The sequence below is a fragment of the Panthera pardus genome, unplaced genomic scaffold (genome assembly GCF_024362965.1).
Source record: "Panthera pardus isolate Hobbes unplaced genomic scaffold, ASM2436296v1 HiC_scaffold_20, whole genome shotgun sequence".
NCBI lineage: Eukaryota > Metazoa > Chordata > Mammalia > Carnivora > Felidae > Panthera > Panthera pardus.
In genome coordinates, this window is record NW_026526766.1 from 33,704,698 (window position 1) to 33,732,205 (window position 27,508).

Sequence of the window (27,508 nt, forward strand, 5' to 3'; positions counted from 1 at the left end):
AAATCTAGTCCCATTTTATATTAGGAAAGCACACCTTGAAAAAGAAAGATTCAAAAGTCATAATCTCTGGATTTAAACAAAAGCAATGAGGCATTATCATCATAGACACTAGAATTTTTTGGTCCAGTGAATAGAATTGCTAGATAATTATTTGCTTTTATGTTGAATATAAATATTAGTAGCATTCTGTGAATAATATTGTAATTTTCTGTTTCACAGATGCAGCATCTGTTGCTCAAAGGACTCAGGCTCCTTCTATCTAGATACTGGACCCTCTAAAAAGGCAGAAGTTTTATTCTCTATCAAATTACCTAGCCAACAAAAAGGGGGAAAACCCCACTTTAATGTACAGTTACATGGTAAGGTCGAGATTGATTTCACAAGGCTTGACTCCTGTGTCTTTACTTCAATGGTGAGATCACACAAACATTACATATTTTATTAAAAACAAACAAACAAAAACAAGCAAGAGTGGTTCACACTAAGATGGGCAATTTATGTCTTAATAGGATTTTTAAAAGATACTTACAAGTTTCTAGGTACATACTATATTCTTCTATGTTTATATTTCTATTATGTGTTCTAACTTAAGAACAACAACACAAGGGAAAGACACTTCTTTATGGAGAATATTGATGTAGCATGACCCCAACTGAGTACCTCCGTATGTTCTCTGACCGTCCATTAAAACCTAAGTTGTATGCGGATGAATTCGCAAAGGATACTACCTGAATAGAGCCAACACTAACTACTTAAGTAGCCAGGATTCAGATGGAAAAGAAAAATCACAAACATTAAGCCAAAGGCTCTGTTTTAAACCATAAAATAGATGTCAAGTTGATGTCTCCCTACAACGGGCAAAGTAACTTTGGAGACCTCTTACTGCAACACTGGAGAGGATGCCAGCAATGTGTTGAGTTAAAAAGTGAAGAGAGAAACTCATTATTTAACAGTTTCAGTGGGATGGCAACCCTTTCAAATCAAAACCAACAAGTCAAATCCCACAAAGACAAATATCGCTATGACAGACACAAAAACAAGAGGTTAATACAATGAAATGATCTATAAAGTCAGTGCAATGCACTAAACCAAATTCAATGCAATTGTATTTCAAAGCTGGGAACTGATTACCATCAGACCTTTTGGTGAGATAAGACAAAGGAAATGAAGGAAATAACCAAGAGCCAGCTTTTATGTGACCTCTGGAAAAATTGTTCCGTTATTTACTGATTTTCCATCTACAGCTCCACTCTATCCCTAAGACACAGGAAAAACTGAACTTACAACTAATTATTCTCATACTTCCAGTAATAAGTTTAAAACTGCAACTATCACTGACTTAGACTCTGACTCTTTTAGAAAAAAAGAATACCAGAAGACATTACTATAAGGAGTGAATGTTATGAACATTTTTAGCTAAAAGAAGGAAAGAAAACTTTTGTATTCATTTTAAGTAACGTACTTGAATCTTACTCTCTAAAATGTTTCAAACTCAACGGCAGAAAAATGGAGCAATTTTTAAAAAGCAAATATATTTAAACATTGCCGTTTTCTCTCAAGAAATATTTCACAAAGGCAGTTTATAAAAAAAGTAAATATTTTAGTGTATGTACACATGCATACATATGGTCTCAGCAGCAGGATTAAAGCCTCTCAGAACAGCTACAGCAATACACTGTCCCCTTCATTAGTAAGAACTTGGCAGTCTTTTCTCCCCCATATTTTCTGAGTTGTCTTCAGGGTTTCAGCTGATTTCTAAGGACTATATTTAAGGCTTTAGATTTATGGACATTCTCTTAAGTCCTTCATTTTTAGTCATACACTAAACAAATAATTTCTGATTTCAACATTAGAAAGCAATTGAAAAGTGTAGTGAGGGAAAAAAAGGACCCAAGAAAACAATTAGAAATGTATTTTTTTTCCCTAATTAGCTACTGGAAATGCACTAGCTCCATCCTCTCTTGAAATGTTTTACTTTGACAACTGCCCCTCCCTCCACCACCCCCCTCCCCAGGAGAAAATCTCATAAGGTATTTCTAGAGAGTCACCACTTTCAGGCTTTATGCACAGAGCCCAGTATAGGTTGCTCCCCACTGAACATCTAAGAACTAGAAGGCATCAGCTCCTGAACACAAATTCTGGTGCTTGTCTTTTCCTATGTGATTCTGAAATGACGGACTGTAAGTGATCTTTAGGACTGATGCACAGAAGGCTGGGGAGTCTAACTGGATGGCCAGTAAGCTGCTTCTCTATTTTCAGGACCCAAGTCCAGCAGCCTTATCTGTTAAATAGGTACAATATCTCCACACAACAGGACTAGCATAAGGCTCAAAAACCATGCACCTAAAACTTTAAACCCAATAGGCATTCAACAGGCAACAGATATTATTAATTATCAGTTAGATTATGTTCTCAATTTTTATGGTTGTTTTTACAAAAAACGTAACCATTTTATATGTGAAAAAAAATAAACATGTTATTAACCCCAGCTGATTCTCCAAGTGGAAGGCAAGGTCTTAGCAACTGTGGGGACACCAAAGTGAAATGAGTGCAGTCCTGCTCCCAATCCATCAGCCTTACTGACTAAATACAGGGGTATGCTTACATCTGCTGGTTCTTCAAATACATAGCTGTGAGATTTCCTATTAACTCCCTTACTCTACCTGGGCCCTAGTCAGCTGTGAGAAGAGAATGTGTTAGTGTCGGAGGTGAAAAAGGACAGAAGCAGAACCTGTCAGGCAGGCTCATCCAGTAACTCACTTTGAAACCTAAACTAAGTAAGACAGTTCAGATTTCTGGCTAAATTTGGGGGAAATAACTCTTTTTATTATCATAAAGTGATTATAACTCTTCTGTGGTAGCTTCATTTCTCCATAATTATGCAAAGAACAGGTTAACCATCACTAAATGCATGCTATGGAATTAATGCATATCCCTTCTTTCATGGCAACCTATTAAAAGCAAGTTGATGGAATGATAAACCATTTAAATGTATTCAAAAGAAATACTTGTCATTGGAAATATTGCCTAGGATTTGATCCAGTAGGTCTGCTGACTGTGCTTCAGGGAAATCCTTTCTTTCTAGTTCCATTTTTACTTCCATATGGCTTATCTTGGAAGTGCCTGTCACATACACTCAACAACTGGAAGCCAACTTTATAATCAACTATACTATGGTCTACGTTGGCTTATTTTTAAATTGCCCAAAACTTCCAGAAAGCAAAACCTTTCAGTTTAACAAAGACTCATTGAGCACGGCAGCATGTCAAAGCATCAGAATTCCAAATATAACAAACCAATAACTCCAAAGGGTCCCAGCATCCCACCGATGCAAAATCCACTTGCTATATGGTATTTTGAAAAGCCTGCCTATGACAAGATTTTTTAGCCAAAAAAGGACTTAGAATAGACAATAAATGATACATAGGAAAGCATAACTTTTGCTGAAAGTAACTAAAAATTAGTATCTACTATGTTTGGGCAGAGGAACCTTCTATAAGGAGTGGATAGATAGTATGCTGACATTAGATAATACAAATCAAATTTGGTATTGGGAATAAAGAAATGTCAATATACACTCATTAATACACATTTAATAAGGGACAATGTAATAAAAGGAAGTTTCAGATAATTTTTAGGATATATTTTAGTGGGTGGATAAATTATATGCTGAACTGTTTATTTCCATAGGTTATAATATGTCTCTTAACAGTTTTATTTTTTTTATTTCTTTTAACGTTTATTTATTTTTGAGACAGAGAGAGACAGAGCATGAACAGGGGAGGGGCAGAGAGAGAGGGAGACACAGAATTGGAAGCAGGCTCCAGGCTCTGAGCCATCAGCCCAGAGCCCAACGTGGGGCTCGAACTCACGGACCTCGAGATCGTGACCTGAGCTGAAGTCGGACACTTAATCGACTGAGCCACCCAGGCGCCCCTCTTAACAGTTTTAAAGACCAGCTTCAATACTTGATTTTCCAAAATAAGTACAGTGATCATCTCACTGATTCTATTCTCTTTGAGTGATAATGTCATTCTCTTCACTCAATTAACATTTGGCCATATCTATTTTCGAGTGGCAAAACGGTAGTCTGGTTTGTATATTTCCCCTTTTCATTTTCTCTTTTATGACCACTACTTAGTGGAGATCAAAGGCAACAGAATATCTGAAATGAGAGTAATATTAAAGCATTTGACTACCAGTGCAGTGAAAAACTTCAACCAGAAAGTTGAAAATTTTCTCTAAATGAACCAAATTATTCACTGTAAAACTGCTTATCAGATCACTGAACCATTCAAAGACTTTCCAAACCATGTATTAATTCAAAAAATTGACATTTCCTTTTGTTTGATGTGTTCTGTAGTCTAAATATTTTGTCCCCCCAAAAATTCACAGGTAGAAATTTAATCCCAGTGGGATGGTATGAGGAGCTGGGACTTTTGGGAAGTGATTGGGTCTAGGGTGGAGCCCTCATGAATAGGCTTCATGCTTTATAACAGACACTCCTGAGAGCTCCCTGACTCCTTCCACCATGTGGGGGTACAACAGGAAGACAGTTTGTTGTGAACCTGGAAGCAGAGCCTCACTAGATCTCAAATCTACCGTCTTCTTGATCTTATACTTCCCAGCTTCCAGAACTGTGAGAAGTAGACTTCTGTTGTTTATAAGCCACTGAGTCTACACCATTCTGCTACAGCAGCCTGAACAGACGAAGACAATGTCTTCCAGGGTCTCCCAGAAGTTCATAAGGGGAGCTGCACTAAACTATTCTAATGACTTCCCCATTAAACTGACAGTCATTGTATCTTAAATTTCTGGCACTTTGTTGTAACCAGAGGAAAACTTTGTGAAGCATCCCCTTGTTATGGCAAGGTAGCACTTGGATGTCAGTTCTTCCCACACATGTGGCCCTTAGAGTTTGCACCTCAGCCCCAATCACACCTGGCAGCAGTCAGGTGCTCTACATAGCCCTACTGTCACTTCTGAGTCTGCCTGCATCTGCTCAGTGGCTGCCTGTGGCCCGGCAACACTCCTGTGTCTCTGCCATTGAGAAATATAATTAGGGGACTTAAAGTTTCAGTGAAAAGGTAATTTCTGTATCCCAGTAGTATCAATACCTTTTAGCATTTTACCAGCCAGTACAATTATACTGGTGCATACCAACTGAACCTCAGCTTTGCCTGAACACACGATTAATCCACACTTCTTAAAATTTTAGAAATGACCTCATCCAGCCTGAGAGTGCTGTAAACACGAATGTGGAGAAGGAGAGGGACCTTGCACAAAGTCACCAAGAGATAAATTGTATCCCCTGCTCTCCGTCACACCCCCCCCCCCCAGCTCTTTCCTAGGCCATGATGCCTCTAATTCACTTTCACAGGAATGTTTGTTTTGAGTTGGAATGGGTAGGCTGCCATTCTGAACAGAGGAGATGGGGGTGGGGAAAGAAGGCAGAAAATCCAAGAAGCTAACAAATGGTAAGAAATTGGTGGATTCTTTGCCTTTTATCTGACATTGTGTCTGTTGACAAGAGAAAACCAAGAGTGTGGAACTTGCTAGATAAGGACCCAAACATCCTTTAGGTTGCCAATGTGAGCATCATTCTTTTTGTTGCCAGTGTCCTATTTACATTAAGTATCCACCACTTTTCAAAAACAATCCCATATATCACACAGACTCCAAAGGCAATGTTTGTGCTGCTGTTTCTACAGTTGCTTAAGGAAAAACAGTTTCTGTTGCCCTAGATAGGCAGCGCTTTCAGCTGCAGTTTGAGAAATTAAATGTTCAAGGCCTTCGGCGCTTCCAGTTCTGTTTGGAAAAGGACATAGACCTGGCATTTGGAAAGCATTTGCTCTCCATTAAACTTACCGAACCTTGACAAACCAGAGGGGCCAAGAATTAGTCTGCTGCTGGCCAAGCCCCGGCCTTCCAAAACCGATAACGGCAATGAAAACAGTAACACTGCCATTTATAATCTTCAACGGGATTCTGCCAACTTCTAACCCAAAAGGACCTCACAATCTGAAAAGAATCTCAAGATTTGTTTTATAGGAAAACAAGAAAATATTTTATCAGAATCTCCTTTTTTGCCCAGAATTGCCCCTCTTGGCTACAGAACCAAACATGAATATGTCTCTATCTTAGCTTCAGTCTCTGTTGGGGAAGTATATTAAGGTGATATTCAAGGGCCGGGGAGGACTTAGGAGGTGGAGGGAGTGATCATTAGGTCAGAAGTGCTCCACATGTAGGGGCACCTGGGTGACTCAGTCAGTTAAGTGGCCGATTTTGGCTCAGGTCATGATCTCATGGTTCATGAGTTTGAGCCCTGCGTAGGGCTCTGTGCTGACAGCTCAGAGCCTGAAGCCTGCTCTCTCTCTCTGCCCCTCTCCCACTCACACTCTGTCTCTGTCTCTCAAAAATAAATAAACGTTAAAAAAATTAAAAAAAGAAGTGTTCCACCTGTCACATGTCAAGTCTATGTACTTGCCTAAACTAGTAACACAATATACTTAAAACCAGCCCACCCTTTAGGCCTGGATAGTATCACCTCCATTCATGACCACAAACAACAAATTTTAGTGGAGCAGGGAATTTCCCATGCTATGGCCTAAGATAAACTAAAATCCTGATGCACAAAACATTTGATTTGCTCCAGCAATGGATATCATTGACTTGGATGCATGATTTTCTATTTGGGGACAGAAGATGGGATTTAGTTAGTCTGGAAAACAAAGTAGACTTCTTCACTTCTAACTATATGCCTATACTACTAATCAATGTGGCCCAGTTCAAATCATGTCCCCTTTGTGGAGGGTCAAAATTTCACTCCTAATCCTCAACATTTATAGCACTAAGTACCATTACAATAATAACACTTTAAGTGATTCAACTCCCACCATAAACCTTGTAAGACAACAGAGCATCAAACAGGAGCAGTGATAAGGGAAGACTGGTGAGGACAAGAGAAAGCCACATATCCCTTAACCTTGGTTAACCTCTTTCAACTTGTAACACTAATCAAAGCTGCTCAAGAATTTGTTAAGCATGAGGCTTACATATTCCCTCCATCTTGCTTTCCTCAGGAAGTGAAACAAAGTACAAGAGAAACAGCCAAAGGCAAATAGATGAAGGGGTGGGGGGGGGGGGGGTGGGGAAGGACAATCACCACTAAATAACAGAGGCTCCTGGGCCAGGAATCACCTTGGCAAATCCTACCTTGGAGACTCCAGGGGTTCAAGCAAGGCTGCCAACCATGTGTCCTAGTTGCCCACAAATAACACCCTTGGAGTGGAAACCCCAGCTGTATACATTTTACTTTCCTACCAGTGCTTCATTTTTTCCAAACTTTTTCTTCCCTCCATGTGGTTGCCCAAACCAATTCATGTGCTTACTGGCATGTTATGAAACATGGAAACAATTAGAGACCACATTCTAAGGGCACGAGAGAATGACTCTCTGCAGAATCAGTGAACTATGCAGAACTTGAGAGGATTTGGCAAAAAAAAGATGGAAATTGTAAAAAAAGACCCACTAACAGTATCTCATGTCACACAGCACATTCTACGAGGCTTTAAACTGATCTGCGTGTTTTCAGGCAGCAATTGTACTTTACTTTCAAAATCTCTAGTTTTTAGTCTTATATTTTGTTTCCTTTCTTTATATATACAAATGAAACTCATAGAAATATCCACTGTACACATTCTGTCTTCAGGGTTGATAATAATGCATACACTATGCAGTCTTCTCAGTGAAGTTTAGGATTATTGCAAAGCCACATTTGAGGGGGAGGAACTACATCTGAAAATCAAAGAACTTAGGTTTCCAAAAGACCAGTTTAAGTTCTAAGTCATACCTCACACTTGGAAGGGCTTCTTTAGCCAATGAAATGCTAAGAATGGTCAGTTCTCTAACAAAAGGCCACTGAAACTTCTAACAAATGCTAATGAACCCTGGAGCCTTTTGTGTGAGTGAGCTATTCGAACTTGGCAAAGGTTAGAAGCTGCTGCTTTACCATCCACAGGCCTGAGTGACAAGGCAAAGCACTAAGCTAGAAAACACAGGAGACAGGTGCTAAGGGAAGAATTCCCTGGCATCTTCAAACAAATAAGAATGGGGAGGGGTAATGCAAAACTGAATCAAAAGGAAATGTGGTATCAAGAATCTATTATCTTTAGTGACAATTATTACTGCATGTGATTCATGTAGATAGTATTATTTTCATATTGTATTGCTTCAAGATATGGCCATAATGGAAGTTACAGCCAGAATGTCCTTGTGGTCCATGTACAGACTGATTAACAAAGTTCCCTCCAACAGGGTTTCCATTCTGGAGATTCTGTTCTGAGAAAAGCAACTGCAAAAGACTCCCATGTTCTGAGCTATGCTTGACCACACTACATGGGTTCCCACTGGGAACGGTGGGCAGAATTCATCATGAGCAGTGACTGACTCTATGAGGCTGGTCAGGATTCATTGTCAGCCACAGAGGAACAAACTCATTGCATTTGGGAACAAAAATTGAATTATTTGGGAGTGGCTTTAGGAGAAACTGAGGTTGTTTTGGTATAGACTCCCAGTTCTCTCCCTCTCTCTCTCTCTCTCTCTCTCTCTAATACGATGTTTATTGGCAAATTGGTTTCCATACAACACCCAGTGCTCATCCCAACAGGTGCCCTCCTCAATGTCTCACCCCCCCCCCCCCCCCCCATCAACCCTCAGTTTATTCTCAGTTTTTAAGAGTCTCTTATGGTTTGGCTCTCTTCCTCTCTAACATTTTTTTTTCCTTCCCCTCCCCCATGGTCTCTTGTTAAGTTTCTCAGGATCCACATAAGAGTGAAAACATATGGCATCTGTCTTCCTCTGTATGACTTATTTCACTTAGGATAACACTCTCCAGTTCCATCCACATTGCTACAAAAGGCCATATTTCATTCTTTCTCATTGCCAAGTAGTATTCCATTGTGTATATAAACCACAATTTCTTTATCTATTCATCAGTTAATGGACATTTAAGCTCCAACGGAATGGGAAAAGATATTTGCAAATGACATATCAGACAAAGGGTTCGTATCCAAAATCTGTAAAGAACTCACCAAACTCCACACCTGAAAAACAAATAATCCAGTGAAGAAATGGGAAGAAAACATGAATAGACACTTCTCTAAAGAAGACATCCAGATGGCCAACAGGCACATGGAAAGATGCTCAACATCACTCCTCATCAGGAAAATACAAATCAAAACCACACTGAGATACCACCTCACACCAGTCAGAGTGGCTAAAATGAACAAATCAGGAGACTATAGATGCTGGAGAGGATGTGGAGAAATGGGAACCCTCTTGCACTGTTGGTGGGAATGCAAACTGGTGCAGCCACTCTGGAAAACAGTGTGGAGGTTCCTCAAAAAATTAAAAATAGATCTACCCTATGACCCAGCAATAGCACTGCTAGGAATTTACCCAAGGGATACAGGAGTGCTGATGCATAGGGGTACTTATACCCCGATATTTATAGCAGCACTTTCAACAATAGCCAGCTCTCTGCCTCAACCAAACACTAACACCTGAGACTCACTGAGACACCTTGTCATAGTCCTTATCTTGGTCAATACCTACAATAATCCTTCTCTGTAATATAAAAAGGAGAAATGAAACTTTCAGGGGTCCTAGTAATGTGTGCATTGTCACATACCTAGTAAGCACTACATCTGGGAGCTAAACCCAGACATTTGACTGCAAGGCACCTCTACTTGGGACTGTGTTGTATAATTCCCTTCTCTCTGATAGTGGCATCCTCAGGCACTCTTATGAAATATCATCTATCCTCTCTTCCCTTTCCTTTTCTTCTCTCTCCCTCACCCCAAACTGCCAGTTAACATGTTTTCCTGCATACACGTATTCTACAGTACACAGAAGTGTTTATACACACATACTTTTCATATACCAAAGGGGTGAATGTTATTTCAAGAACACGAGCCTTATTCAAAATAATGAAATTTCAGGCATCTGCTCTTGGAGAAGTGATTTGTTTCAACCACCTGGACCACCTCCCTTTATGAGGGAGACTACAGGCAGTTCCTAAATAAAGCCAGACTAGTTCAAATGTCTGCTTTGAAGTTGACTACAGGGAATTGAGAATTCACTGAATCCCCAGATCAGCCCACATAACCCACAGAGTTCCTAAAGTATAAAGCTATATATTTCAGCAGCAATTAACCTCTATTTATAACGCCTTGAAAGAGAAACTCAATACAAGTTCTTGTTTGTGAATCCAGGAATGCCTTCTCCTTTCTGCCTAGACTTTAGGTGAAAGAGCAACTGGATAGGAAAAAAGTGAACTGGGAGGATGTGAGGGGAGAAGATGGAAGAGCAGGGGAAATAATTTGGGGGACTGGTGCCCTGTTAGATCTCTCAGCTGCATTTGGTCATTTATTCTCAAGTATTCTAGACTGGGGGACAAAGGGCTCTTGGGCCTTGTAGGTCAGGGCTCATTTGTATGGTCAGATTGATGATGTTGAGACTCTTCAATATTGGCTTATGCAGGTCACCACAAGTTTGGGTACAGACTGAACCACCACAGAATAAAAATCACAAGACAGTATTTTAATTGGCCTCCTTAGGCCATTTAACAAAGGAGAAAGCTAACTTGCAAGAGCAAAGAGTAATTAATGAAGGGAGCAAACAGAGGTTCATTTAGTAACTTCAAAATAAGTTCCTCTGTCTGAGGTGGGGAAAAAAAAAGTAGCCTGCAACATAAAGATAAACTGTAGGTATTTAAGTCACAATGCCTTCCGCCAAGAACTGCTCATTACCATCAGATGCTGCAGTGGCAGTGGGGCCAGTTAGAACTAACTTTATTATTAGAAGCAATTAGGGAGAAAAGGGGCAGAATTTCATTTGGTTATTTCAAAACAAGTTTCTGTGCACGGTTTAATGAAGGCCTGCAGTGTCAAGATAAAATGTGTGTTTTACTGAAAACAGCTTTTGCAAATGATTGCTTGTTACCAGCCGGTATCTCCAGGCAAAGCAGTCTGGGTAGGTTGGATTTACATGCATGCTGTAATATAATAGTTCAGCTGTCTCAGCTTCATAGAAGTGTTAACAGGCAATATGACTTGATGGTTAAGCACATGTGTGCTGGAGCCAGACTGTCTGTCTTCAAATCCTCACTCTGACCTTGGTAGTTGAATGACCTTGAGTGACCTTCTGGAATGTTCTAGGCTTAGTTTATTCCTGTGTAAAGTGGAGATCATAGTAGTGTTTATCTCACAGGATTACTGTGAACTATAGAGGCACCTAATATGTGTTAGACATTGTTGTAATTATGAAGAGTTCTATCCAAGAAACATTGGGGTGGGGCTTGCTGCTATACAGGGGTTACCCTGAGTACAAATCAATAATGGATCCATTTACATCTTTTGAATGGAGTTTTCACATAAAGAATGACAAAGATATTTGTCTTCACATTCATAACAGTTTTCATCTAAACTCCTTTGGGACAATATTTCAGTATTTCTATATGAAAAGTGTAATTGCTTTATGGGTTTGCCAAACCAGTTGTGTACCATATTCTTTATTTCCCACCTTTAAAGTAATGGCTGGGACTTTTTATATTTCCCTAAGTCTGAGCTTTTCCTTTATAAATCTCTTGTGCAGCCTTCAACTCTTCCTTCATATACATACCTGGGCTAAGAAACTGCCATGTACCAAGCTTAGAAGACCATTTAAAAAAACCTCAACTATCACACAACAAATGGGGAGTTGGGCTTTGGCTTCCTTCTAAATATCCTTTTGAGGCTACTGTGACCACAGTAAAAGAGGTCTCTCACCAGTGCTTTCAAATTCAACGTCCTACTCTTCAGGGAGAGGATGTGCTGCTTTCAGTGATTTTTTAGATACTCCTTCATTAAATTCTCAAGGTTAAAGATCGATTTTCATCAGATGGCTACAATATTTGCATATTCACTTGGGAATATGGCATACTGCTTATCCATTATGTTTTAGTTTTGCAAATCAATAGCATTTAACTAATGTTCCATGCACCATAATATTAGACCCATATGATGAATAAAACTCCTTTCTTAGACCTTAACAGTGACGCTGTTATTAAAATCTATTCATTTTGGAGAAGGCTAAACTAGCAAAATGCCCTCTACACATTTATGTGTTTTCTCAGCTGTGTATTAACCCACATCATTTTTCTGGTGGCCCTAACTTAATTTATGTTAATTTGAACAATTTACATAAGAGCCTCTTTTATAGAATTTCAGATCTTACCCTACAGATTATAAGAAAGAAAAAGTTAAAAACATGGGCAAGTATATATTGGTGGGATTCTCCCCCAAAGTCTGTGTGTTCTTGTTTAATATGAGTTTTAGAAACAGGTTCAAGCTAATATTTATTTTCTCTAACCAAGTTGTCTACTTTAAAAAAAAAATTAATGCTTATTTATTTTTGAGAGAGAGAGGGAGACAGAGCATGAGCGGAAGAGGGGCAGAGAGAGAGAGGGAAACAGAATCTGAAGCAGGCTCCAAGCTCTGGGCTGTCAGCACAGAGCCTGATGCGGGGCTTGAACTGATAGACCATGAGATCATGACCTGAGCCAAAGTCGGTTGCTTAACCGACTGAGCCACCCAGGAGCCCCAACTTATCTACTTTTTTGAGTACTACTTTGTTTTAAAAATCTCATTGTAACATGAGAGATTTTCCTTCTTGAAAGACTCAGTGTTAAAGAATAATTTCATCAGAGTTGTTGATGCCCATTAACTATTAGTGTCTCTTAGAAAGTCAAAGCTTAAGGAAAGGTAGATTCTAAAAAGAATGAAATATTCTATGTTACATAGAAACTACCTGAGGAAAGATTTGAGAGGGAGAAGGTAGATATTCTTACCCTGGATCGTTCTTCTAGTTTTGTCATCATGACAACTGTTGCACTCCGTTGCTCCCATATCATTCTCCAAAAGTCCCCAAATGTTTCAGGCAGAGATCCTTGTGTTGCAATATAAGCATTTTGTTTCCTATAGCCATCTATATAGTTGGCATTCACATAGTCACTTCCGGGGATGCCTGTAAAACAAGAGGTGTTATTCCACTAGGTGAACCTATCATGAGAGGAGACAGCCTGATATCTGGACTAATGACGATGTTACATTATTGTTCCACACTATGCTAGAGGAGTCACAATATATTCAAGTTTGGGTTTTAAGCAAGATAAAAACAGGTCCCATGGGGACTATCCCATTAAAGAAATACAGTGGTCCAGGTGTTGGATCTTTGTAATATGACAAGGTAGATAATAAAGAAAGAAAAATACAACTGATTGTCCATAAGGTGCTATTCCTCTCACCCACTGTCTATTTTCTCCACTATATCAGTAAAATATAGCATGCAAAGAAGGCTAAACAATTATCTGGTCACATTTCTCACTCATGCAATTCCACATTGCCAGACAAAAACTAAATGAAATAATGCCTGAGTCTGAAAATGCAGTGTAGAGTGGAACATGCCATAACAGTGAAAAATTCTTCACAAATTTAGCTAACAGGGAACTCATTTGTAAACTCATTTAATCCTTTCAACAACTCTGTGAAATAAGTCCTATCAGGATCTTCCTTTCACAAAGGAGAAAACAGAGGTGCATGGAGATTAAAGAGCTTTCTCAAATTGGTGGAGTCTGGATGAATTTTAGGCAGTGTGTCTGTTATGTCTGTCTTAACCTCTGCGAAGACTACTTCTCATTGAATCTCATAGAATTGTTGTACCACATGCATCTCTCCTTAGATTATGACAATTGCCTCTTATTTGGTTATCTCATATCTATTTTTGTCCTTTGCAGTCTGCTCTCCACCTAGCATGAGAACAGTTTTTACAAATATATTTCAGACCCTGTAATTTCTCTCCTTCAAACCCAACAATGGCTTCCCCTTTTACTTCAAATAAAATCCAAACTCTCAATAATGGCTACAGAGCTCCTCAGTTTTTCTTTTTAAAAAAGTAAATTTATTTATTTTCAGAGAGAAAGAGCAAGTGTGGGAGGGGTGGAGAGAGAGAGGGAGAGACAGAATCCCAAGCAGGGTCTGTGCTGTCAGCGCACAGCCTGATGCAGGGCTCAAACCCACAAATCCTGAGATCATGACCTGAGCTGAAATCAAGAGTTGGGATGCTTAACTGACATAGCCACCCAGGCACCCCATCTCTGCACTTTTTCCAAACACATTTTATTCCATTCACTTCCTTCCCTTCTAAACTCTAGACTGGACCACCTCTGTTGTTAGAAAACATCACTCTCCTACCTTATTGCCATCCCAAATCCTAGAACACACTTGGTGTCTCCTTCCCATTGTATAATGCTCAGCCTGCCTCTCAGAAAGCCTGCTCTTAATACTCTCAGACCTCAGAACTCCCTTAACTACATTTTTTTAAAGTTTATTTATTTATTTGAGAGAGAGAGAGAGAGAGAGAGGGATAGAGAGAGCATGCATGAACAGGAAGGGGCAGAGAGAGATGGAGTGAATCCCAAGCAGGCTCTGCCCTGTCAGCGTAGAGCCCACTCGGGGCTTGACGTCATGGACCCATGACATCGAGACCTGAGCTGAGCTGATATCAAAGTTGGACACTTAACCAACAGAGCCACAAAGGTACCCCTCACTTGACAACTCTTTACACTACTTATTACACATTGTAATTATATACTTGTTTGTTGACATGTTTATTGTTTGTTTTGACCTCTAGACCATGTCTCTTGTATTAATCCCTTGCTATCTCAAGGGACAAAAAGAAATTTGCCCAAGTTCTGACATTAATAAGTAGCAGAGCTTGAATTTAATGCAGATATTCTGATTGGAAGTCTAATTTTCCTTCATCACACCTTTAAGAGGGATACAGGCAAATCTGAGCTTCTTTCAATGAGAGTGACCAGAGCGATTAAGGAAATCAAAGCTGTTCCATATGAGAAAGGCATGCATATTATACTTGGCAGAGGAAAATATAAGGGATGAGGACTCTGCCTGTGAGTACCTGAAGAGAGGAGTAGATTTACTCTGTTGAGACCCAAGTTTTTCAATTCTGAAGGATGTAACCACAGAGAGATGAATTTCATCTCCAATATCATAAAGCATTTTCAAATTTTCAGAATGAAAAAGCGAATAGATTTCCTTGAGAGGTAACAATTGCCTATCCCTGGAGCAGACCAAGCACTTTACAGGGGTACTGGCATATCATACAGGCCTGATATGAGAGGTAGCACCAGAACCTATATATGGCCCCTTCTTGCCCTGGGAAAATATGAGTCCTGGAACTATGAGAAAAAAGAAAAAAGAAAATTTTCTTTATAATGGAATGCATGTTCCCAAGCTAAAATTGTTATATTTCACTGATTGCCACTTGCAATTACTTTGACTGCTTTTCTGATTCCAGTTGTAAAACTGATCCTCTCAAAAAAGTAATGAAAGTCAGATGGGAACTACTGGGCTCCGAGATGAACACATGGATATGGAATACCACCAGCATTAGTGAAAAGCCTTTTGAGTAAAAACTGAAATGCACGGCTGGTTGTAACATTATTCATCTATTACAGCTACTCAAGAAGCAGTTGGGGTTCTGGCAGTCCTTTGTTGATAAAGCTCCTATTCCTCCAGACACCAAGATTCAAAAGACAGTTTAAATAAAGTCCTGAGGTTACTGCCACTGGGAAGCACGCGCAACCTCATGTCCACAGAATTTGGTTCTGAGCCAACAACGAATCTATTTTATAATACAGGGAAAGCCCACCTTCAAAATTTTAATTTAGCGTTGACAACATTAAAGAATTGATAAAAAAGGATTATGGCTAAAGGTCTCCAATATACAGAAAAGTTTTTTCCAAGAAAATTCAAAATAGAGAAGAAACCTGGGTTAATGACTCTGAAAACGCAGCAGCTGGGCACTGTGCCATTTCCCCCGTATCAAGGATAACAACTGTATCTAAACAGTGTGTCAGAGGACAGAGGAGATGGATATGAGGCTCACATCTAAAGGAAGAGAATCAGACCCACCCAATATTTTTATATAAATTTTAATCATTTACTATGTAATGAATTGTTTTTTGACATATTGCTTAAGTTTGAATAATAAATTATGATTATTATTTTTAGGGAGGAGTGGGTTGCTACTTAATGCTTGTATTTCTTGGGGACAAAAACACAAACAAAATCTGCTTGAAAAATACTAGGCACCTGGTACCTGTACTTATCACCAAGTGCTTTCAGAATTGGGGACTTGATATTTTGAAAAGAAAATTAAAAGGAAAAATTCAATACCTAGTAGAGCTAATTATTAGCCTAAAGTTTACATCTTGAAAATAATGCTGGGGCTCCTCTTCTATTTTGAAACTTACCTGTAAGGAGGTAGTATCTGGAATAAATGCCTCTTCTTCCTAGCAAATCTCTTTACATACTCTGGCAAAAAGACATTTCAGGTAAGTCTTCTTATACACATCCTTCACAAGATGGGGATGTGAGAGAAGACTATTCTACAAAAGCTCTAAGATCTAATGTATCAGTATTTCATATAATCCAAATAACACACGATGTAGAAAGATGAATGGGAAAAGATTTTAGAAAGGGTGGAGGCGTGCCCTTTTACAAATATTAACCTCAGATTGGAAACTAAAGTTGAACAGAAGTGTGTTTCAAGTAGATGAGATCTCTGTTTTCAGTGTGACATAAAGATTTTTCAACAGACTTTGTGAAAAACAACATCATGCAGCCTTTCCAAGTGTTTTGGTACCATGAAATGCTTCTTCAGTAGCTCTTGATTTTGATGTTTCTGCTGGAAGGCTGGATCTACAAAATCCCTTCCCTTTATTGGGGTGACCTTCTCCAAGTATTGCATATTTGTTTATTTAATTTTCAATTCCCTGCTTTATCCAGAAAATGATTTTGCATCTGCTAATACAACACTAATCAGAGTGCACTACTAATCCAAAAGAAGTGTGTGAGAATTAATTGAATTCCTCTGGGGCTATGATGGATGGAAATCTAACTTAACATGTAATACTAAAAGAATATAGAATTACTATAAATTAGCTAATCGCTTTTATTTTCTGGAGTCAAGAAGACCTTCGTCCAATGTAAGGTAATAATGGCACTTGTGGTGTGTGTGTGTGTGTGTGTGTGTGTGTGTGTGTGTGTGTGATTAAAACAATGAAAACATAACAAAAATGTCTGCCTTTAGCTCATCATAATCGAAAACCCTAGGGCTGGACCTGCTGGCAGAACTGTCTCTCAGGTAACTATAACTTAGATGAAAACTTGTTGTTTCCTAGGAATTCATGGCTTTACTGCCTTTATAAAAGTAACTTTCATGATTTCCCATGTATTATTTCATGTGTACTCTCCAGTTACCAATTGTCATGTAAACAGGTCCAACACCAATAATTATCATTCTAATCTTGTAAGTGAAAAAACTGAGGATAGATCTTAAGTTCATATTATATCTATATGCCCCTTTCCTGTGTTACAGTGTATTTCATTAGGTAAGGGACTATTTTTCTACGTTTTATACACATATTACTTACATGCTTTATATGGGGCTTTGCATTTGGGGTAAAGAAACCTTGAGGTTATAAAACTCAAGGCTTTAAGACCAAAAGAGGTTGTGATGAGGTGAATGATGGGTAAAGCAGTGCTTCTGTGTCCTTCATGCACAGCAAGACACAGAAATAGCTATTCAAACAGAATTAGGCCAGTTTTAGCCACTCATTTCATTTGCTGGGAATTGCTGGTTATAGCTTTCAGTGGAAAGGAAAGTAAGTTTAGGCATGGACTTCATGCTTCATTGTTCTTTTAATTGTTTGCAAAGCTTTGGAAACTTACCATGAATTCAACATGCAAAGGCAATGTCATTTTTCTTCATCTAAGCATAGGATTAATAGAACAGGGCTTCATGATGCTGGTCCCACATGTGTTTGAATATTAACATAAGGAGAAAAATCCTTGGAAAGATGAAGCTACTCTGAAAGAATATTCGTGATGAATAAATAATTCATACTGAAGAATGCTTTAAAACCTTGAAAGCATGTTGAACTGCCAAAGAATTTACTATCAGAGCTGTTTTGTCATGACTGGGTTAATTTTTTTTTTCCTGTTAACTTGAGGAGGACTAATTGGCGCATATGGGTCTATTAAACAACAACAAACAACTTGCTTTGTATTCAATTTTTCAGGTCAGGAGATAATTTGATTTGAAGAGATTTGTTGAACAGTGCTCATAATTGTAAAAGTTTATAATAAGGCTTTATGTCCTGATAAGTGAAAAAGCAGGACCCAAAATAGTACATGGATTATTTTATAAATGTAAAATGAAGTAACTATAAGGGGTATGTGAATACTTCTGTATCACTCCATACTGTAGGGAAAGTCACATGTGCCTTTTAAAGTCTTGAAACAATACTTAGCACGTGCTAAAAACTTAGAGAAATTGGCCAGGAAACCAGGACTCCTGTCTAGGGCTGCTGGTAGTTTGCTCTTTGACATTTGGGCGGTTGTTCAACTTGTCCAGACCTCTGATTGCTTATCTGCTAAACAAGGCATGTTGGACAAATTGATTCCCTCAAGTCCTTTTGAATTCTAAAATAAGATGTCTCTCTGTGGTATTCTTAACCTTCTTGGATTCAGAAATCTCTGTGAAGTTATTTTAAGATAGAGGCTTTGTGTCTCTCAGATTAGGCAGGAACATGCTCTGATGCTCTTTCAAGCTGATTCCTAGTGCTTCTATCTCTTATGTGCTGACACGAGGTTTTTTTTGGTGTGACTGATACTTGAAATCTTGATTAGAACCTAGTGGGGTAAAAGAAAAACAAATTCAAAAACAAGAGGGAGCAGTGGGACTAGACTAGTAGGCAGTCTATTCATGGAAAGAAGCTGTCCCTGGATTGTGGAGGTGAGAATGAGGGAGAGGCAGCATTAGAGGGAAGGCAGAATCCCATCCCTGGTTCCATTGGACCAACTGCTGCCCTACCACAGAGCTGGGGATGGGCCTTCGCTGAGTGGTTGCCTCTGTCCTGATTCACAGCAGGGCCCCAAAATCCAGGTACTGTTATTTCTGTTCACTACTACAAATCCTTAGTGAAGTTTGTGTCAAGAAAAATGCTTTTTGGTAAACCAGTTTAATCCATGTTGTAAGATAGAAGTACTTAAGACCTAATGGAGTACAAAAGCTACTTTTTACTTATAAACAATGTCCCCTTCTCCAATTCAACACACACACACACACTCCCTAACAAGAATGAATTGATGATAAAGACCTAGATTGCAGTTTTACCCACAATGCAGAAAAAAAAGTATTAACTTTGTTTTCTGACATTGGCAAAACTAGAGAAGAGAGAATAAAAAAATGAAATCCTATAATAATTTATTAGTAAATTTATTTAATTCCAAATGACACAGGCCTTCTTTCCCCTTCACTTGCACCATGACAGCCACAACAGCCACATCAGAACTAGCAAAATGAAGGATTCTTTTTCTAACACAGCAGAAAAAACCCAAGTGCTTCTTGCAAAGGCACAGTGTGTTATCTGACACAGTGTCCCAGAGGTACCACACATTGGCAAGCTGCCCTCAATGTTTCTACGGTACACAGGATGATTATTTTAGAAGCATATCTTGCTCTGTGGGCTCACCATTACAATGAGTTAATGGGGGAATGGATACTTTTCAAAGAGTTTGTGAAGCCAGCTTCCATCCTCTCAAGATTCTATGTCCTCTCCCCCTTGGTTTTCTATTCCTCAGCACTGCTGAAGAGGCTGGGTTATGAGAGAAGGAAGTGGGTGATTGAATTGTCACTGAATGCATCCCAAGGTTAGCTACAGATATTGAAACTTATCAGGACCTGTGATAGAATGGACTCGTTTCTAGTTAAGGAGTACTTTTCCCTGAAATAAAGCAAAGCTTGGGCCAGTACAGAATTACAGAGTTTTGGCCTACTAAGCTTTTATTAATAAAGATCAAATTATTATTATTCAACAGTGAGGTAGTCTGAATCAAAGGCAGAATATGGCGACAGGAGCTCTGTCTGTAGGAAACACACAGAGCCCTAGCCTCCTCATAGATCCTAAAATATGAGCAGCATTTTCATTATGTCTTTGCCCAATACCTCTTTGAGAATCTAATGAGTCAATGCATTTGAAACTTCCAAAATACCAGTGGATATTAGTTATTCTTATGATGAATGTAATAAACAGTAATTAAATAAGCCTAGTCATTCTTTAATATTCTATTGATGAAAAGTTATTCCAAACCTGGAAGGCCCCTTTCCATTTTCTGTATTAAAAAATAATGGAGAGGACAAAAATAATTATTTTATGACTTCCCAGCAATATACAACCTTCACCTTTATTTTAACAACAGAACCACGGCATAGATGATGTAAGTTTCTCTGTAACCTCAGAGCAATGAAGTGTAGATTCATTAGCATAATCTTCACAGGTGTACATTAAAAATGAAAAGAAATCCCAATAACTGAACTAAAGACAATGGAGATAAAAATAAACTCACGGACCTTTTTGATTTATTCTTTGATTGGCTTCCTGGAAACAGAGTAAAGAAAATCAACACAACCAGCCATCCTTTAAAAATGTTTTTTTTTTTTTCTCTTTTCCAGATAAGAAACATCACAGGTACAGGCTGAGATAGGAGCTGGGAAATAACAGATCCCCACACCATTTGCTTGGCTACATGCAGGAGAAACATGCCATTTAAATAGCTCTAATTAGTCTTTAGGCAGGCTGCAAGCACCTTGTAAAACTGCTCCAAGTTTCCAAAGGCTAACTCCTATCCAGCTCTCTATTTAATACAAATTAGGCCAGGAAAATTTGTGCCCTGCTCCTCAAAAAGAAATGCTTTTATTAAAAAAAAATAAAACAAAAGTAAACTACCCTGAAATAAAAGGATTAAACTTTGTCATGCTTGTAAGCAATGAACTTGAAAAGTGAAGGACTGGGAATGTTAATCATTGATTGCTAAATCAATGATTGATGTCCTGAGCAAGATGAGAAGAATAAACTCAACCAACAGTTGGATGAGATTTAGACAAGTTTTCTGTTTGTTTGTTTTGTTTTTTCTTAGATGGAGCATATAGTCTACCAAAATTCTTTCACTTATTCAAATAGAACTTCAAGAGCAAAATAAAATGAATAAACACATACTCACAAATTAGTCATTAGTGTTTGAGGGTCGGGTGAGAGGGGGAAATGGGAAAGAGAAGGTAGAGTGAGGGGGGAGAGGGAGGGAGAGGGAGAATGAGAGGGTACAGGAACCAAGAGGGAGGAAAAAGAATCATATTTATTGAATTGATGTGGGAAATAGCACATGGCAGCTATTAAAGGGATGTGTTACTGGGGAAAATAAATTCTTTGGTGTCAGAGCTTCATATGGAACATTTATATTTACTATAATATAATTAACATTTTATTGAAAAATGTTGGAGAGATTGTATTAACTTATTTCCCTATGTTTTTGTTTGGTTTGTTTTTACTTACTGAAAAAAATATCAGATGGTTCTATAAAAATAAAATGTAACTCACAGTATGAGGATTATGTGAAAGGGAGAATATGTTATCATGTGCTGACAGCTGTGTGAAATGAATCTGCAGACACTGAACACTCTGCAGAAGAGAAGCTAAGACACTACTTCAATGTGAGGCCCTAGTGTGGTAGTAGAAGGTGAATCAGCACCACAGGGGAACATCCTTAGTTTCTTCTCTTCACTTTTAAGAAACATGATTTATCTTAGGGGCAGTGGTTTCCCGTGAGTCACTTTCTCATTTTAAAGGTGCTAAATTGCCCATCTCACAAATAATCAAGTTATTGCAACATCATGTATATTATTTACAGTTGGATTTTTTTGAATCGCTTACATTATCTGTTTGATTTATTTTGGATTTCCATTTAATAAGAGAACACACCCTCCCCCTCTTGAATTTTGCAATGGTATTGTGGGTCTGGTTTCCATTTATCAAATATATATATATATATATATATATATATATATATTTTTTTTTTTTTTTTTTTTTTTTTTTTTTGCTTCACAGAGTACTCCAAATATATGCAGCTTTCTCATTTGGATATTATTAATTTTTCCATAGATCACATACAGAAGAAATACCATCTGAGGATAAATTATAGGATATTTCAATAGTAGTAATAGAATTCATAACAGCAATGATAATTTTAATAGTTTCCAATATTTATTTGGTGTTTTATTTGTGCCAGACACTCTCCTAAAAACTTTACAGGTATTAATTCATTAAATTCTCCTAGTCATTCTAGGATGCAGGTACTACTATTAATCCTATTGCACAGATGAGGAAATCAAGGCACAAACTCTTCAGAACCAGGAAGGGCCATTGATGATTGAATAGAAAAGAAGTTATTGAGAAGCATATGGGCTCTTGCAAGAATGTACCCATTAAAGAGAAGTGAATACATATACTTAGGTTTTGAAACTTTAAATATATTCCCTCAAAACCAGAAAAATAAAACTCATATTTCGCTAAGCTTCTCTTATCAGATTAACAAGTACTAGTGTTACAGAATGCATGTGAAATGATGTGGATTATTCTTTGCCATTTCTAATTCTCTCATAGATAGAATCATTTAAATCTGCCTTGGCAGGAGACATACACATAGGCCAATAATTCAACTTGGAGTAAACCCTCTGGCTTAAGTGGGAGTGTTTGTTTTGTTGTTTGTTTGTTTCAGAATCTCTTAATGTCCAAGATTTAATATTTATCTAATAAATTTTACTCAGTGTCTATTGATCTCTAGATGTAGAATCAATATTCAGAATTTTATGAAGAGCATGAAGGGTCTTACACATTTTCATTCTGTTCTCAAACAGAACTAAACACACTAAGTCAGGGTTCTCAATTGACAAATGGGCTTTCAAAGGGCTTTTGTGTCCTTGAACTCTCTGAAAGTGTACAAATAAATTGGGTAAGTGCTTTTGGTTTTCAAGTGGGGTTTAAAATGCTCATTTTTTTTTCCTTTAAGTATATTTATTTGAGAGACAGACACAGAGACAGGATTAGTGGAGGAGGGGCAGAGAGAGAGGGGGAGAGACAATTCCAAGCAGTCCCCATGATGCCAGCACAGAGCCCGATGTGGGGCTCAAATCCATGAAGCTGTGAGATCATGACTTGAGCCAAAACCAAGAGTTGGACACTTCGCCAACTGAGCCACCTAGGCACCCAGTGTGGTGGTCAGATTCTAAAAAGGATCTAGCTTCCCCAAAGGGTGAATTGTACTAAGTGACATGCCCAAGGTCACAGAACAGCAAGGTCACAGAATGGTTTAAACTAGACTTTAGTGTCCAGTCTTCTGTTTTCTTATTCAGTGTTCTTCCTAATAGAACTTTAAAAATAATATTGAACAAACAAAAAATTCCACTTGAAAGCATTTATATATGATTTATTCTTTGGAAAACTTTACTTTGGCTACTCTAAGGACACAATTGAAGACCTCTAGTTCTCAGATTTCCAACATAAATGTTTGAAAATGTATATTTCAAAATTCCTAGACAGTCTTCCCAGCCAAAAAGATATCATGTTTGAATTAGGTGTGCCATATATAGTCACAGTCTTCATGAATTCAAAAGCCTCTTTAGTTCTGAGTGGCCAATTGGAGAGAATAACAGTCTTGAGTCCAAAAGATTCATGTTAGAATTTTGGCTCTGCCATGAACGTGCTACTAATTATAAACAAGTTACTTTGTTTTTAAAACTTTAACAGTTCTTCATCCTTAAAATTGATGGTAACAACTAACTTTTGAGGTTGTTCTGAACATTATAGATAAAATCTATCCATGATTTTATACACTATATAAAATCTATGACATGGTGCCCAACACACAATAGATACCCAGAGAATCATATCTATTTGTCATTGACATAAAAAGTAGGCTTTTAAAAAGTTTGCTTTATATTTAGTCCTGGCCAACAATTAAAATAATTCCATTTGAATATGGCTTTTAAAGTGAAATGTTAATTATGATTCTACTAATAGAAATACAATACTGGCAGCAGTGAAGAGTAATTAAATTTTAGAAAAAAAATGTTTTTATCTAGAACTGAAATAATTAGATTGAATTTTTGCTAGTTATAAGACATTACAATAAATAATCTGCCACTAATTGATATTCCTGGGTTTATAAGAAGTTGAAGATACATACAAGAATTGAGGTAAGTAGATCACTTTTGGAATCAATTAAGGATAGATACACTTGACCTTACTTCTACAACTGCAGGAACCTAAGCATTGGGATCACTACTGAGTCCCTGTATTGTGTCATTGCCTCAGATTAGTTCTGCCATAAAATAGGAAATGAAATACTAAAATGTAATGTTTATGTTATCCATAGATTACAGCCCAGTGATAAAGTGGACTTTTAGGCAAAGTGATAGGTCTGGCATTGAGATTCAAGCTAGTGACTTAGTCACAGATAAATCCTCTATCAGTAGGAAAGCAGTGCGAATATGTGGGCCTATGCAGGCATGGGTCAGAGAATCACAAGAGCTCACTTCCAGTTTGAGCTCTGTTACTCATATGTGGTATGGCTTAGGGCCGACACTCTGAGCTTCACTCTTCTCATCTCCAAGTGTGGATATGTATATAGTAAGGTACTTATGCTGTTGCTTCATCAACCTGTAGTGTATACAGTAAATGATACAATTGATAAGAAAGCTACATAGAGTTAACTCCTACCAGTCAGAAGTGAAAGGGATTTCACCCACATGTGGCTTTTAAAAAATAAGACAAATTAATAAATAAATAAAAAGCAGAAATAGACTATACATACCGAGAACAAACTGGTGATTGCCATAGGGGAGGTGGGTGGGGGGGATGGGCAAGATGGGTGAAGGGGAGTGGGAGATACAGCCTTCTGGTTATGGAAGGAATAAGTCATGGGGATAAAGGGCACAACATACAGAATATAGTCAGTGATATTTTAATAGTATTGTATGTGAAAGATGGAGGCTACACTTGTCTTCTGCACAGCATAACTTAAGAGAAGGTGAATCAGTTGCTTAACACTTAGGATGTTTACTTGAAACTAATGTAACATTGTATGGCAAGTATACTCAAATTAAATAAATAAATAAATAAATAAGGTTTCAGCTGAAACAATTGATACTGAGAGAAGACCAGGTTACATAACTAGTAAGTGACAGAGCTGTGACCCAAACCCAGATTTCCTTGCTCTTATCTTTTGGTTTATCAATTTCTTTTTTTCTATGTTAGTAAAAGTAATGAATAACTGAATTCTATAAGATCAAGCATATTATTATATACTATTTCATTGTAATATAAGTATTAGTTCCCATTTAGTCTTTGACAATATTTAGCTTTAACTATGAAAATAAATCCTATCACCTCTTTTCCTCGGGAATTACTATGTTCTCTTAAGAACAGCTTAAACAGGAAGTGGACTGGTCAAAAGCAGTTTCCACACTGCTTGCTCTGCAATTCAATAATTGTAAGCATTCTGTAGTTAGAACTGTCTTGAATTTGCTCCACATTTTCCCCAGCATAAATAAGATGGCTGTAATTTGGAAACATGTCATGATGTATCACTATTTTCACAGAATTCAATAAGCACACTGGTGCTGACACACAATTCCCCATTCTTTAGTTTATTTCCCCTTCCACTGCTTGGAGGAAGTCATGTAAAAGTTTTGCTCTAGGAAACAAGATAAGGATACTAGGAATCACTGTGGCGACTTTCCAGATCTCCTTTATTGTAAGTCAGACCACTCTGCAAAGTAAACATGAAGAGCAGCCAGCACCGCTGGGGAAACAGCAGCAAAAGTGTCCAAAACAAAACCTTTGACCAAAGTCTTTTAAGTTATCACCACAGGTGGAGCCTAAAACAAGCATGTTAAATTTTATAAATTGTGCATGAAGTCTCTTAACATTTATTTTTTTTAAATTTTTTTTTAATGTTTATTTATTTTTGAGACAGAGAGAGACAGAGCATGAACAGGGGAGGGGCAGAGAGAGAGAGAGAGACACAGAATCTGAAACGGGCTTCAGGCTCTGAGCTGTCAGCACAGAGCCCGACGCTGGGCTCGAACTCACGGATGGTGAGATCGGATGGTGAGATCGTGACCTGAGCCGAAGTCGGCCGCTTAACCAACTGAGCCACCCAGGCGCCCCAAGTCTCTTAACATTTAAATGCTCTTAAAAAATCCGGCTGTGTATTATCAAAGCTCCTTTTATGTGGGAAGCCTCAGTGAGCAGTTCTCCAGCATTTCCCTTTCTGTGCTTAAGATATAGGATTGTTGCTTACCCCCTTAAATATCTGCTGATTAGGGCTTAGTCTTAGATAAAATACTGTTCATGGTTGTAATCTAGATTAAAGCTCTCTCTATAGCCTATAAACTTCAATTAAATGCTTCTAACCTTTTGCATAAGACTTAAAATTGAAACACTTTTGGTTTCTAGGTCAGCTCTAGATTTAGGGTATATTTATGAGCATAGAGCTATAAAAAGGCAGGTTTTAGTCTGATTCAAGTGCTTTGGTTTTTGTACTGTAAAAATAGCATAGGAATGAAATGTACATAGTTTCCATCTATCATAATAAATGTACAAAGAGGAATATTCTTTGTCCTTCGACATACTTTACTGTTAAGATGGTGGAAAATAACAGGTTAAGGAAAATAATGATAAAGTGCGTAAAAGTACAGGGACACAGTAGTATTGAATGACCTAATTCTGAGTGAAAACAATGTTATAATACAGCAAAGGCAGACTGACAAGTTCTCCATCCAAGATCATGCCAAATAGATTCTCAATTTATATTCATTTAATTTCTATAATTTACCTGTTCTGCTAATGGAAAAAAAAAAGATTTCCTTCCTCCACTTGTGACTTGGGTTAGTTTCTTATTATCTATGGAGTTGATTTAAGAAACTTGAGGCGAGAAATTGCTTTTTTTTTTTACATTTTAAAGTGGGAAATACAAAGATAAAATGTAAACGCTATATGCAAATAATCATCCACATAAATCAATTACAGTTTTCAAACAGGACTTGAAGCAATTACCTGTCTGACACCATCTTGCTTGAATTAGCATTGGTGAAATTTTGATAAACATGATTATTTTTTTTCCTGTGTGGAAAAACATTAACTCTCAAGATCCTAGGATCTTTAATAGCCTCAAAAATGGATTATAACATTTTCCAACATCAAAAGTAAAATTGACTATGAGAACTTTATAAAATATATCTACGTCCTATAACACCATTTTGCAGAAAGGAGGCTGCAGGTATGGGCTTGCTCACATGCTGGAAGATAGTTCTTGTTCCCCAAACACTGGAAATAAATGTATTGATTGCCTTTTGTGTTTACTGGGAAATCAGTGTCTCACTTTCAAATTAATTTTGGGCATAAAACAAGGCATGTAGGGCTTGGTCAGAGTTAGGAGGTAAGTGGTACCTCCTAAATCACAGATTTGGGAAGCAGAAAAATGTGAAA

At 37.9% G+C, this 27,508-nt stretch overlaps 1 protein-coding gene across 34 annotated transcripts in view; it reads right to left on the bottom strand.

The window, feature by feature from the left end:
• The window catches only part of PTPRD (protein tyrosine phosphatase receptor type D), a 1,374,111-nt gene that overhangs the window by 51,910 nt on the left and 1,294,693 nt on the right, over nt 1–27,508 (bottom strand). For all 34 annotated transcript variants that reach the window (XM_053907924.1, XM_053907923.1, XM_053907918.1 and 31 more), the window contains one exon: nt 12,890–13,065. In XM_053907924.1, coding sequence (XP_053763899.1) covers nt 12,890–13,065 — 176 coding nt within the window. The remainder of the gene's footprint in view (nt 1–12,889; nt 13,066–27,508) is intronic.